Genomic DNA, 14,460 nt, shown 5'->3' on the forward strand with positions numbered 1-14,460 from the left:
TCACTTTTCATAAATTGTATAAAATAGTAAAAAAATTAAAAATGTCAACACTATGATGATTTATAACAAAAATATGATTTCGAAAAATGTGACTCGTCTTGATTTGCCGCATTCTGTTTTTCCATTACCAAAAAAAAAAAAAAAAAAAAAAAGGATAAAGAATTTACTTAGATGCTAAACTTGTTTAGTTTACGTTTTGGGAATGGAAAAAAAACTTACCTACTGATGTCTTGAAATTCAATTTTTTAATTTTTGAAAAGCTACTCTCGTCGCTAAATCATTCATAAAAATAACTGTGAGTGGTAAGTACGTTTTAAAAATTAAAAAACAAAAACAGATTTAAAGAACTCGCGAAAGATTCGATGAAATTTATAGAATAGCGCCTTCAATTTCCTCAGTTCGCAACTCAATGTACCCGTCGGTAAAATACAAACATGCAACTCCTACTCCTACGTACTATTCGTAAATGAAGTTTTTTAAAAAGTTCATTGATAATTTTGATGTTGAAATGTCGATATAATTCGTCAAATAATGCCAGATAAAATTTATTTTAATTTGTTTATGTAGGTAATTAAAAAAGTAGGTCATCGAAAAATCCACATAAGTGATCAAAGTTGTGCCCGAATGGTGCGATGAAAAATTTTTTAAATACCTCCTTTCTGAGAAGATGAAAACATTTTGAAATGTAGGTACATTGGTACATATCGATGTAAAATTGTTTTGAGTGTTCCAAAAATGGTTTGAAATAACCGATATGAAAGTTATTATAGTTTTTTTTTCGAGATGTAGATACGTACGTTTTTTTTTTTTTTTTTGATACATATTTCGACAATGTTTTATCGAAATAGTGAATTTCTTCCTGAATATTTTTTTAAGGGTATAGCGATTTTCATGTATTAAATTACATCAAACTACTATGCTTTTCTTGTTTTTTCTCCCCAATACGGAGTAATGCGGTGGTAGGTTTGTCAAAAACATGACCAAAATACATTTTTAAAAAAGTATTGATCATTGGCCCCACTCCCTCTCAATCTTTTGATTTTGTTCAAGTAGGTATGGTACTTTAGAATGGCCTACCGTTTTTTCAATATCGCACAAAGTAGGTAGTCTGAGTTGGCAAAAAAAAAATTACAAAATATCACAATGGGTTTTTTATATTTAGGTACCTATACTACCTACATAAAACTAAGTATAAAAGGTTTGAAATATTGCGATTTGCTACTGTTTTGGGTCAAGTATTGATAAAATCTTGTTAATTTTTCCATCGAAGTGGATATCAATATTTTTTCAAAATTTAAATGTAGGTGTTTGAAAATTGGTAAGTAAAATAGCTACATGTTTCATACGAAAAAGAAGAAATAAGATAGTAGATACAGAGTTTTCCTACTATGGATAACATCTGCAAAACGCTCCAAAATATGCATTGAGTTGCTAAACTATATGTAAATAAGGACAATATTCGGACAATGTAAACAGTTAATACGAATTAGGCGCTCATTACCGTCATTCCGGAAGAAGTGTAGACGGCAAGATGTGAAATTAGGAAGAAACCAACTCATGCGATAAATGTTAGACAAAACAGAAATCGAGGATGAGCACATTTTGATCGGTTGTTTACGCGAAAGATGCCCGTCGGCTTTCCGCGTCATTTAAAGTTGTTTCCTTTGCGACTAAGCCCTTCGATGATCTAATTCAAAGCGTATGCCGACTAATTGAAGATCATTTCAACATTTAATTGCATACATCTCGAACCATTTTCGAACTAAGCGGAAACAACATTGATGTTGGTAATATTTCAAATTTAGAATGTTGCTTATTATTTAATAAGTGACACGAGCGAGATATGCATCTTCTAATTGGGTACTAAACTAAAATCATGGACTTGTGATATGAGCTGGTAATTGGTTACTTATTTTGAAACAATAAACGTATGAAAGCTAGCTTTAGAACTTTAGACTAGTCAGCAAGTTCAAAATGCGGTCACTAAAAAATAACAGCTGATGTATGAATTAATATATCGGCCGAATCATCCATCGATTAACAGCGATCAGAATTTTTAACTCCTTTCTCTTGTACAAAGACTTTCGTTGACTGTTCATTTAGTCACGTGGCTTCGAAATTCCCCTCATTTAGTACCTAATTAGTTCCCATCCAGCATACGAGTACAGTTCACACGATAGCTTTCTTCAAACGAGCATTTGCGTAGAATAAACTGAGGTTTATAAACTTCAACACCATAAATAATTACGCACTCGTCGTTTTCTCAAATTTTCGAAACGTTTTCAACAAATTAATGATATATGTACTTAGTCTATCCCCATTACAGTGATTTATACATCGGGTTGATTCATCCATAATAGGATACATACCTACAGGGTGGCCAGAAATATCGGGTACCCCTAAAAAAGTTTTCTAACTAAATACTTCGGTTGGTCACAGTGAATGATAATAATGATAACACATGATTGGTTGTTGGACTGGAGAGATAACATTCCACCAATCATATGCATCTATTTCACGTTGCCAAACTATATTTTTAATGAAAAACTTTCTTAGGGGTACCCGATATTTCTGGCCACCCTGTAGTAAGTAGATAATCCTACACCGTAGCGAATATTTTTTTTAATCCACCATGCGTACCTACTTCGATGTAATATTTTTTGCAGAATTATATTCAAAATGAAAAAATGATTCAATTTCTATGCTCACCAATTCGCACTTTGAAGTTGAAATACAGATATTAAAAACCAATCTCGAAAAGTTATTTAAATGCATGGGCTTTTGAAGAAAATTTCTATTATTAGGTATAAAATTTCCTCGAGAACACTAGGCAGGTACACTTAACCGTATATTAGAACCCCAAGGTATTTGAATTTTACTTTATTAAAATTATGTAAATTGCCTCAACCCTTTTCAACTATAAACCAACGTCTTGAATTTTATTGCAACCAACTTGAAAATGGGAAAACCTTTTAACAATATTTTATAAAATTTCTTTATAACTTAAAAAGGCTCCAAAAAGACCTAAAACGTTCATAATTTAAAATTCTCGCATTTACCGTAACAAAGAATAGAAAAAAAACCTCGAGTGTCTTCACATGATAAATTGTTTGGTAGCACGTAAGATTACATGGCGAACATTTTCGATGATAACGGCTTCAGATGGATTTTAAACCGTTCCCTGTAGATCAAAGAATCCTTTCTTCAAATCCCTTGGGTCAGATAGGAAGGGCCAAAGCCAGGTCCCCGGTTTATGATTAAATCGAGACTAAGGGTCAGTTAACCATCCGAGCGCAAAACCATTTTTTATTAATAGGTAGGCACTTTATAATGCTACTTGACAAGTGAGGGGTGCATTTCATTACGCAGATTTTTAAACTTTACCCTTCATGTTGTTTTGAGCTGGTGCCGAGATGTAATAGTGCGATATCGCTTTAATGTTTTATTTAATTTACACGTCATTTTAATTTTGGTTTGGATGGTGAGGGATTTAGACCTATCAAGAATTGGCAATACATGCTGAACCATTATGTTGTTTGTCAGCAACAGTTCGTGACGAAAGTGACGAAGGATTATAAAAGATGTGATTCGTGGTTTTGGATGTCAATTCTACTCTTATAGAGTTCCAAAGATAACGTATTGAATTGGTTCAAATCTTTGAGAGGGATGGTGTCTTGAAATAGAAAGTTCGGATTGAAGTAAAGTTGTTTTATTAAGTATTTAGAAAAATCTAGGTTATTGAAAAAAAAAATCAATTTCAGAAAATCAGTACAATATTTATTTTGTTTCAAACGAAAAATTTGATTTTAAATGCGCGACAACACTTTCATAATGTTCACAATAGGTATGTTACGTATACAATTGTTTTAATGTCCAAATAATGAATCCATATCATTTTCAGCTTTCCATTTCATTATCATAATTTTCGGATCAATAATACCCTGAAAAAAAAATCAAAATACGATATTTTATAATATCAAAAATGATTAAGTTGTTTAGGATACTTATTTTAAAAATTAAAAATTGTACTCTGCTCATAATGTTGAATGGCAACTGTTCATCGTACGTAAGCTCAGGCAAAATCATATCAAGTTGGTATCTCTTTTTATTTATAAGATCTCGTTCCTTCGACACTTCAATTTTCTCCTAAAAATTTCAAAGTGATCATATCATCATCAATTTAAATCACCGACGCTTAAAAAACAAGAAATTAAGATAAACTGGAAGCATTCCTACATGAGTTAGTTGCTCCTCTTTTCTTCTCAGATTTGATAAGCGGTTTTCAATTTCTTCTATTCGTTCGTTCATCTGACTTTCTATTTTCTGAGCTTTTTTTAGCGCTTGAATTCCTTCTTCTTGTTTCATTTCGGATTCCTGAGATGTAAAGAACACATACGATTACAACTGGAAAAAAAATCAAGACGAGAAAAACATTCAATTACTTTAAGTAGTTTTTGATAATGTTTATTCTGAAGCATGAGTTGTTGTTCGATTTCCTTCAACTTCCAGCTCTCTTCTTTTAAACGTCGTTCTTCCTTTTTGATTTCTTCGCGTTCAAGTTGTAGTTTTTCTTTTAAACGATTGACTTCTTCCAATGTTCCTTGTAGTTCTGCTTTGTTCTAAAATCAGTGAAAAAAGAAAAAAGTTTGAACATTTAATAAAAATTTGAAAAAATCATTTTCATAAAGGAAAATATGTTACCAATAAAACATTGTTTATTTGTCCGGGAGTTCCGTCCAGATTCAAAATAGCTTCTATACGAGCTTTCTCGGTTGATATTTCAAATTTCTCTTTCATTAATTTTTTTTCTTCTTTCAGTAAATTTTCTTTCATATTCTAGGAAATACAGTAACGGCAAAAAATTCGTAACAAGTTTGAATTAATTCGCTTAAACGAGAATCGAAAATACGTACTTCAAGTTCTTGTTTATAACTTTGCAAGTAATCTTTCTCTCGTTGTTTTTCTTTTTCCCAAGAAAGCTCTTTTTCTTCCAAAATCAGTTGAGATAATTTCAAATCTTTTTTCTGTTGCTCTACAGCCAATTTCTGTTTGGTACTTCTTGCTTCGAATTCTTCCATTCTAGTATTCAACGCTGTAGATTTACCTTCTAGCGCCAACTTTTGCTTATTTAGTTCATCTTCTAATTCTGTAAAACAGGTAATTAAAACTACAACCTTGGAATCCGTGAGAAACATTGCATTTATGAAATCTTGTATGCTATCAAGTACCTAATAATTCCCTTCTTCTGTTCTCTAACGCTATTTCTCTCGTAGTAAACTCTTTCGAAACAGTCTTCTCATTGGAAATATCAGCGCTGCATCAGGAATAAAAACTTTAGTACCATAGGTTTTAAGCCATCGAGTGTTTAGTGATAGAAAATCTTACTTCATTAATTCCGTTTCAGATTTTCTAGAAGAGGATCGAACCCCGCGATAATCAGCGATGTATTTCATTTCATTCAAATGTTCTTCTTGCATGATCCGTATTTTTTCTTTATAAGAACTAATTATTTCGTTTTCATTTTCCTACACACAAAAAAGTAATCACTTTCTATTGGTATGAAATCATTTTCATAACATCAACTCACTTTTCTTCGTTGTAATTTATTAGTGTATTCTTCTTCTATATTTTGTATTTCCATTTTTAAATGATTTTCTTTCTCTTTGGCAACTTGTAATTTATAACCGTACAAATCTTCAAGCGCATTTAAATCTGTAGAGTATTTCTTTTCGGCATATTCCAACTTCAATTGAAGTTCGGATTTTTCCAATTCTTGCTGAATTAATTTCATCTTGTAAAAGAAAGAAGAAAAAAAAAACAGTTAAAATTCTAAATATTTCACAAAAGTGAGGTAAAAAAATAGAAATTTAAGAATTTGAATAATTAACCTGTAACTGCGACACGTTATTTTCGAAATTTTCGATTTTAATTTGTAAGTCCTTATCCTTGTCTTTGTCTAATTTTTCGTTAAATTCGCTATTAATGCTATCGGGCGAGATTATCTACGAGGTAAAACCAAGAAATGCGTCAGTAAGAAATTGGAAAATTAAATTGTTAAAAAATAAGCGTAAAACATAAAACATTACCTGCATTAAAGCATTCATATTACTGCGATGCTGAAGCATGAGTTTTGCAGCGGAATTTTGAATTTCTTGTTCATGACGAATCAGACTGTTCGTTTGAGCTTTGGCAATATTTTTCAATTCTTCTTGTTTCTTTTTTAGCTCGAGAACGGTGGACAATACGTCGCTTTCTACGTAACTATCAATTTTTGTACTTTTCGCCTCTAGTGTAAGATTATCTTTGACTTCTGAAATATTTCTGCCATCGACTGTTCCTTCACCTAGAAACAGCATTCGGGTTTGCATGAATGTTACAATGAGAAATACTCGTATGATTAAATATGTAGTTAAATACTTACTTTTTCCAAGTTTTTCATAATTAAGTTTATCTGATCTAGAAATTGTAGGCGCGGATCGCACTTCATTTTTTTTAGGCTCTAACCAAGTAGGAAGCGAATCTGAAATCAGGAAAATTTTATTAAAAATTTGTAGGCGAAGCAATTTATCGGTTTTAAAATTGTGCATTCACAAAAATTTTCCATAATTAGATTGCATCAATAACACAAAACATCAACTCGTGACTTTTTTACAACACTCAATACAATCTACTGTGATGAAAATGACAGTAAAATATGTCCTCTTGAAATTTTACCTTTCAATGAATCGGAATTGACTACATTTTGCGAATGATCTGGTACTAGACTACAATAGATCACTTGATTGTTTATAATTTAAATTAATGAAATATAATTTTACGATAAGTAGTACATGAACAGTGAACACTCACAACGAAGAAGATACAGCTGAATCGAATATTTGACTTCGTCCTTTGGGAGTTCCTGATCGACGATTACCAATGGACGGCACGTAAAATAACTCTGTGACATCTCGTTTAGCTGAGATCAAAAAAATATCAGTAAACCTCATTTTGAAATGTAAAATTTATAGAATGCTACAACTACTAAATGTAAATGTACACACTTGTTTCCTGATTGGTATTTTTTTTCATATCCTCGTCAGCTGTTTTCACTGCAACGTTCTCTGATTCAGGCAGACTGTTGCTCTCGACTTTTCGTTCTTTATTTTCTCGTACATTCTTATTCTTAGACGATTCGGCTTCATTGGGTTGATCAAAATCGAAATCTAAATCCAGATCTAACGACTTAAACCTCTGTTTTGATTTTTTACTGTCACTTTGGGCGCTACTTTCACTTTTCCGGCGATCCGACGTTTCAGTGATACGAGGAATAGAAGTTTGCGATACACTAAATATGTCATCATTCTCGGCGGTGAGTAGTTTATTGCCAAAATTATCATTTTTATTGGTATCATCGATGAAAGTGAGCGACTTCTCTGCAGGGGTTTTCCATGTCACAGTTTTATTGGATGTACTCTCCGGTAAAGTGGATTTTGTTTCAGCTTTCAAATCAAGCCAGTCATATTTTGTTTGAGAAATAGCAGTTTCTTCTTGTTTAGAGGGTTCTTCTTTACTTTCTTTCTCAGGTTCATGTTTAGTACCGAATAGTTCAGCAAGCACTCGCTTCTTCTTGTCTTCTTTAGATAGATCATCGACAGCACTGATTTCTTTTGGTTTCCTTTAATTGAAAATCGATTTAACTATCATACGTTCTACGATGGGTATGTATCTCATTAGGGCTGTAGTGCATAGATGAACAAAAACATTGCTTAAAGTACTCACTGAAAGATGGAAGGTTTTTTCAAAATTATATTCTTAGGGTCTACAGGTTCTTCATCCGAAAGCAGGATATCATCCAAAGGATCAAAGTCATCAATATCTATTTCAATCCATAGAATGTTCAAAATTGTAGCGAATGAAATTCATATTGATATTAGGAGAACAACTCACCTTGCATTTTTGAAATGATTACCGAGGACTCAGGGCACTTCGAAGATATCCTAGAAAAAAAAACAAATTATATTTTCAATTTCAATATTTTAAAAATACCGACGAACATTGGAAAATGCCGAAATTGAAAATAAATTTCGATCAAATTTTGTGATAACAACGTCGGATAACAAGTACAAAAAAACAAACGATGTTTACGAATGAAGTTGGGTAAAATTTTTCTAGGAGCGCTTTGTACTTAATTGATGCTTTGACGTAATGGACAATTGACATAATGAATAACGGCACCAACGCAACCAACATGACTAGTATATTTTGAAAAACCAATGTTTTGGAATTTGGATTGGAGAAGAGAAGAGTTTGAGATAAAAGAAAGCTGCAGATAAATGATTAATAATTCACGTTTCGTTGTTAGTTCTCGAGTTATTATTCGGTAACTTTAATCGCGATTGTACTGCGAGTGAATTGCCATCTTTGTGAAATTGTGATAAATTTGCACCCGATCAACTTAACAAATTATCCACGAATTTCTTGTTAGTTCTTTCGAGTATCCTCAGTGTTCAATATGCCTTTGATCGTGATCAACAACGATACTCATTTCATTCAGGAAATGAATAGCCAAGGAGTAAAATTAGTTGTAGTAGATTATACTGCCAGCTGGTGCGGTCCGTGTAGAAGAATTGCTCCGGTGTTTGAAGAATTATCTCGTAAATACAATAGAGCTACGTTTTTGAAAGTAGATGTAGACAAATGTAAAGAAACCGCAGCTTCTCAAGGCGTTTCTGCTATGCCTACATTCATTTTATATCGTAACAAAACGAAATTGGATCGTATACAAGGCGCGGATGCTGCTGCATTGGAAGCTAAAATAAAGCAGTACTATGGTACGGTGGATTCTACTGGAGATGATGATGACGATGATTGTGGCGTCCCTGGTGTGACGAATTTGGCGTCATTCATTCAAAAAAATCAATGTGAAGCTTTGAATGAGTCCGACGATCATTCACTACTACCCTTCTTGGAAAATCCTAGCAAGCACTTAGAATCAGATTGTGATCCTCAGTTGATCATTTCCTTATCTTTTACTCAGGCTGTAAAAGTTCATTCGTTGAAAATAAAGGCGCCACCGAATTCTGGCCCAAAAACAGTGAAGCTGTTCATCAACTTACCGAACACTATAGATTTTGATGCAGCTATGAGTAATACAGCCACTCAGGAATTAGAATTAACTCCGAAAGACTTGGACGGTAACCCTGTCAACTTACGTTATGTCAAATTTCAAAACGTCCAGAATTTGCAGATCTTCGTAAAAGATAATCAAAACGATGAAGAAGTCACTCGCATTGACAAATTGGTCATTCTCGGGTTGCCTTTAGCTACTACAAATATGGGCGATTTCAAACGGATATCTGGTAAAGTCGGCGAAGCTCACTAAGTTATGTCTGAGCTGATGCAAGTTTTTTTTTTTTTCTATTTTTCTAATGTTCGTTAAACATTGTAGAAATATTTTGAAGTATCTATTTATGTCTGGTATGTTTTTATTCACATTACAATTATATCAACTGTTTCATTTGATGTTGTCTCTTTAATTATTGAACAAACTGCGTTAATGAAATAGGTACGTTCAGTTTAACCAAGTTTAACGAAATGAAAAATTATATTTTAATGAAATTATATAAACAACAGGTAACAAATTTATAATACATATCATAAGGTAGGAATGAATGAAGATTTAATTTTTTTAGTAGACCTTTCTGCCGTTCTAATACAAAAATATTTTCCAAAAATCTTGAACTTGTATTGTTTCACAGAAATTTCAAAAATACATGATAATTTTGGAACGGCTGAAACAAAAAATGAGTAAATATTAGTCATAACCGTGAATTATGAAAGCAGCGGAAGTAAGCCTAAATTAATAATCCTTACTTCGAGTTGTATCATCTTTTCCTATGATAGTGAAAGTGTACTTCGTATCGAAAATTATGATTCCTTCGTGTCCTACGTACGACGGGCACCTCGATTGCAATACTTTTACTAATGCTCCATGAAAGTCTGCTTTTAACAAAGTAAAACTCACCGATTCCCATAAATTTCCAGTTTTGGGATTGTACCATCTAAACATCGAATACTAAATTATTATAATCATTGAACGAAATGACAGAATAGTGCAGAAAAAACTTACGATTTCCCTTTCAATTGATCTAAGTTCAAAAATTTCGTCATATATCCTTCCCACAGCCTATTCATAGGAGCTGCATCCTTGTATTTAATTCCAGTCTTAGGTAAACGGTAAAGATTCAAAGCACGTCGATCTTTTTGAGATAATTCTGTTTTTTTGGGTCTGAGCTTCACTTTTTTCAACTCATGATGCTTTAATTCAATATTGACATTCTAAATGTAAAATCAGAAAATTAAAAAAAATTGCGGAATGAAACACAGTAAAGGAAAATTCAACACATACGGTTTTTTTCAGAACTTCAGAGACGAAACGAGAATCTGAGAGCGGAAGAGAGTTAGAAATGAAATCTTGAACATTTGATGATGTATCGGATTCTCCGGCAATACTCAAAACTTCTGCAGGAAGCTCTTGATACAGAACACCTGCGACAAAATTATAAAATATCGATAAAATATATAGAATAAATGAAAACATAGCGTAAGAGAATAACTGAAAATTTTAATGAATTTACCGGTGATGTTCGAAGACTTAATTTTCTTATTTTTCTTCATGGAAAATGATCGTTCTGTAAATCGCTTCTCTATCGAAATCACGACTAAAACATCAAAATTATCCGAGACTGAAATCTGAAATTAATTAGAATTTTCAATAGACTAAACACTCAGTACAGAATTTTTAATTATTATTTTATATTTTTTATCAGTCTAATCAGTCCACAAGTTTTTTCATTTTTTGTTTACTCGTGTACTAGCGGGAGGAGAAGAGGAGAACACGACTCATCGTTGAGCGGCCGGTGACGGTGAGTTGGTGAGTTTGCTGTACTGATGGTGCGTGCTGTGTGTGCGTGTGTGTGTGTGTATTTATGCGTGTACGGTGTACTGAATAATGCTTTAGGTATGTCAATGTGACTAGTGTCTAGTGTCCTAGTGTTTCATTGTGTTTCAAGTGTTCATGTCCTAGTGTAGTGTGTGTGTGTGTGTGTGTGTGTGTGTGTGTGAACTGTGCTTCGGTGGCGGTGAAGTTTTAGTTTTTGAACTTTACTTTCGAAGGGTGGATGTCAAACAAAATTAACAAAAGCTTTTGAATTTTTATCTACAGTGAATCTTGAAGCGGTGAATGCACTGTGCAACTCGCTTTGCAAATCGCAAGTGAATAATTTTCGGTATTGACAGCTTATAAGTAGTACAAGTAGGATACTCAACATCAGACATGGTGAGTCAATGTTTCACGTACACTATTTGAGCATTATCGAATGACCGGGATGACATCGTTTGGTGTTGATTTGACATTAGTATTGCTAAACACATGTTTCCATCAATTTTTTTTTTAAATGAAATTTTGCATTTTCAGTCTCATCGTAAGTTCAGTGCTCCTCGACATGGTTCTATGGGCTTTTATCCAAAGAAGCGTGCCCGAAGACATCGTGGTAGAGTGAAGTCTTTCCCTAAGGATGATCCTTCGAAACCAATCCATTTGACATCTTTCCTTGGCTACAAAGCTGGTATGACTCACGTTGTTCGAGAAGCGGACAGACCAGGATCTAGTAAGCACTTAGTGTTCTTTGTAGCGTTATTCTTGAATATCGAAGCATTCTATCTTGAAAATGTCTTATGTTTTTAGAGGTGAATAAAAAAGAAATCGTTGAACCTGTAACCATCATTGAGACTCCACCAATGGTCATCGTTGGAGTTGTGGGCTATATTGAAACTCCTCATGGCTTGAAAGCTCTGTCTACTGTGTGGGCTGCGCATCTTTCCGAAGACTGTAGAAGACGATTCTATAAAAATTGGTTCGTGCCCATTTCTTTTCTAGATAATTATCTCTTCGATGATGATAACCCTGTTTATTTACGGTTAGAAAAGCCTGATGCATTGTGATGCTAAACTAGGGCGGACTGAGATGAAAATTTGTAATAATATTCATATTTTTATTTAATTACGCTACGATTTTAACGTGATCTGCATCGAATCTCCTCTCTAGTATAGATGAGATATAAGTTCCAAACGAGAAAAGGATCAGAAACCTTTCCTTTGGTGAAGAGAAGAGTGTCTCCTCTTGCATTTCCATGTCAATGAGACCTCTCTCAACTCTGTTAACAGGTATAAAGCTAAGAAGAGGGCTTTCGCAAAAGCTTCTAAAAAGTGGCAAGATGGTGCCGGTCTCAAAGCGATTGACAAAGAATTAGCTAAAATTTCTAAATACTGTAAAGTAGTTCGTGTCATTGCCCACACTCAGGTAAATGATGTGTTATGTACAGTGTAAATTTCAGCGTGGCCTAGTTATTAATGATTGCTTTCAATTTTTCAGATGAAACTGTTGAAGTTCCGTCAAAAGAAATCTCACATCATGGAAATCCAAATTAACGGTGGTACAGTGCCTGACAAAGTACAATGGGCTAGAGAACATTTCGAGAAAGCTATTCCGGTTTCTCATGTCTTCGCCCAAGATGAAATGGTTGATTGTATTGGTGTAACGAAAGGAAAAGGATACAAAGGTGGGAATGATTTACATTTGTTTAGTTTTTAACGATCGTATGATGATTAGCTATTGTTATTGTCTGACATGTGAAGAATTCTTTGCTGCCTTCCTACTGAAGATCGATCTATTTCATAATAAATTGAATTGTTTCAGCTTTATTTTCGCATTCTGTTTATTATGAGTTTAATTATTCTTGTATTTCAGGTGTTACTTCTCGTTGGCATACAAAGAAATTACCTAGAAAAACTCACAAAGGATTGAGAAAAGTCGCTTGTATCGGTGCATGGCATCCAAGTCGTGTGCAATTCACCGTTGCTCGAGCAGGTCAAAAAGGTTATCATCATCGTACTGAGATCAACAAAAAAATTTATCGTATTGGACAAGGAATTCACACTAAAGACGGAAAAGTGAGTCTAATTTTACTTCTTTATTTTGTAGTACCTAAACGATATGATGGGGGAGCTGTTCCCCTAACGGGACCGGTGTTGCATTTTAATTGCAGCAAAGCCAACCGTAACATCATACATCGAAGTAGCCTTCTACGAAGAGTTTAAATTCTGTATTATTCCGCGACTTCCAGTAGCCACTATGGCTATGAATTGGGAGTAAACCATATGGAATACAGTTGTTCAAGTTTATCATAATTTCAATTTTGTCTCTGAACGTGTTACTAACTACGAAATTAACTTTAGATAGTCAAAAATAACGCGTCGACTGAATACGATTTGACAGAAAAAACAGTGACTCCTATGGGAGGATTCCCTCATTATGGTGAAGTGAACAACGATTTCATCATGATTAAAGGTTGCTGCGTTGGACCTAAAAAACGTGTCATTACCCTCCGAAAGGTAATTCATGTTAATTTCTTATGTTTGCAATAAAACACATTACATTGATGATGATTCTATCAAGAGCCAATCCCTTGATTAAATTTATAATGATACAGAATGATAGGTCTGAAATGTTCGTGGTCTGAAGTTATCATTTTCTATGTACATTTATATACATATGTTGGGCATTTGATTTTTAAAATTATACTTTGTTATTTGCGCAGTCCTTATTGGTTCATACCAAACGGTCAGCCTTGGAGAAGATCAACTTGAAGTTCATCGATACGTCATCTAAATTCGGTCATGGCCGCTTCCAAACTGTTGCTGATAAAGCTGCTTTTATGGGTCCATTGAAAAAGGACAGAATCCGCGAAGAAGAAAAGATAACCAGTGCATAATTTAGTATTTTGTATGGCTGACAAAATATAATGTCAAAATTGATTAGCGTTATTTTGTCATTTCTGAAAATTCTTTTAGAATTGTGTGTTACATTGTTTATTATTTGAATCAGTACTTTAACTCGGAGCCTTAGATTAGTGTTCGTAAAATATGTGGAAACAATTTCGTTAATTTGGCGTTCCGTTCATCGGAGGAATCAATTTCACATTCCAAGCGTCTCTCCTCTTTCTTTCATTTCATGCGCTCAGAGCCTTGACTTGCCAGTGTTACTGAGCAAAGACGAATTCAGCATGAAGAAGGATTCCATTTCCAGTCAACTACGAATCGTAATTCGGGAATCCTGGTTGGAGTAATCTTTTGTTCTCGAGTGAAAATACTTGTAGCCGAAGGCGAGCTGCTTAGGTGCTTACTACTTATAAATAAAATAATTCATTTCAATTTTTATTTTTTACACAACCAAAATAAATATGCAAAAAAGTTTTCAATACAGTTGAGTGCTTGAAAGTTGGAACTGTTGGAAGAGTGAGTTGAAACAATAAAACTTTGCAGAAGAGATACTATCGGTGATTCATCAAACTACAAAAAATTCAGGCGCCCCACAAGCATTTAAGCATTCCCTACATCGTTTCAGCAACGCGTACATGC

General features: G+C 33.7%; 4 protein-coding genes and 1 non-coding gene across 6 annotated transcripts; 3 read left to right on the forward strand and 2 right to left on the reverse strand.

Annotated features, from left to right (window-relative positions):
• Window positions 1-3,755: 3,755 nt before the first annotated feature.
• LOC135832200 (fas-binding factor 1-like) lies at window positions 3,756-8,098 on the reverse strand. 2 transcript variants are annotated; one of them, XM_065345310.1, is made up of 18 exons: window positions 7,930-8,098; window positions 7,762-7,858; window positions 7,163-7,657; window positions 7,044-7,099; window positions 6,850-6,958; window positions 6,715-6,764; window positions 6,422-6,520; window positions 6,087-6,343; window positions 5,889-6,002; window positions 5,588-5,791; window positions 5,386-5,525; window positions 5,229-5,314; window positions 4,914-5,146; window positions 4,702-4,836; window positions 4,443-4,619; window positions 4,237-4,374; window positions 4,030-4,146; window positions 3,756-3,941 (listed from the first exon to the last, which is right to left on the reverse strand). In XM_065345310.1, exons 1-18 carry the CDS (start codon window positions 7,934-7,936, stop codon window positions 3,867-3,869), a joined length of 2,589 nt encoding a protein of 862 aa, XP_065201382.1. In that variant the 5' UTR covers window positions 7,937-8,098; the 3' UTR covers window positions 3,756-3,866. The 2 variants fall into 2 exon arrangements, with proteins under 2 accessions (XP_065201382.1, XP_065201381.1); XM_065345309.1 differs by having other exon boundaries at window positions 7,044-7,657; window positions 7,930-8,097.
• A 396-nt stretch (window positions 8,099-8,494) lies between these two features.
• Txl (Thioredoxin-like) lies at window positions 8,495-9,504 on the forward strand. Its single transcript, XM_065345335.1, has one exon. The coding sequence runs from the start codon at window positions 8,495-8,497 to the stop codon at window positions 9,362-9,364; it is 870 nt and encodes a 289-aa protein (XP_065201407.1). The 3' UTR covers window positions 9,365-9,504.
• A 63-nt stretch (window positions 9,505-9,567) lies between these two features.
• Pop4 (ribonuclease P/MRP subunit POP4) lies at window positions 9,568-10,859 on the reverse strand. The gene is made up of 5 exons (XM_065345336.1): window positions 10,620-10,859; window positions 10,391-10,530; window positions 10,112-10,320; window positions 9,856-10,043; window positions 9,568-9,773 (listed from the first exon to the last, which is right to left on the reverse strand). Exons 1-5 carry the CDS (start codon window positions 10,657-10,659, stop codon window positions 9,637-9,639), a joined length of 714 nt encoding a protein of 237 aa, XP_065201408.1. The 5' UTR covers window positions 10,660-10,859; the 3' UTR covers window positions 9,568-9,636.
• A 226-nt stretch (window positions 10,860-11,085) lies between these two features.
• Window positions 11,086-13,857, forward strand: LOC135832210 (large ribosomal subunit protein uL3-like). The gene is made up of 8 exons (XM_065345331.1): window positions 11,086-11,320; window positions 11,459-11,651; window positions 11,729-11,897; window positions 12,208-12,343; window positions 12,416-12,602; window positions 12,791-12,993; window positions 13,279-13,434; window positions 13,641-13,857. Exons 1-8 carry the CDS (start codon window positions 11,318-11,320, stop codon window positions 13,812-13,814), a joined length of 1,221 nt encoding a protein of 406 aa, XP_065201403.1. The 5' UTR covers window positions 11,086-11,317; the 3' UTR covers window positions 13,815-13,857.
• On the forward strand, window positions 11,936-12,010 carry LOC135833525 (small nucleolar RNA U43). Its single transcript, XR_010556492.1, has one exon. It is a non-coding gene; the product is annotated as a small nucleolar RNA U43 (small nucleolar RNA).
• Window positions 13,858-14,460: the final 603 nt, after the last annotated feature.

Source organism: Planococcus citri, chromosome 1, assembly GCF_950023065.1.
Source record: "Planococcus citri chromosome 1, ihPlaCitr1.1, whole genome shotgun sequence".
NCBI lineage: Eukaryota > Metazoa > Arthropoda > Insecta > Hemiptera > Pseudococcidae > Planococcus > Planococcus citri.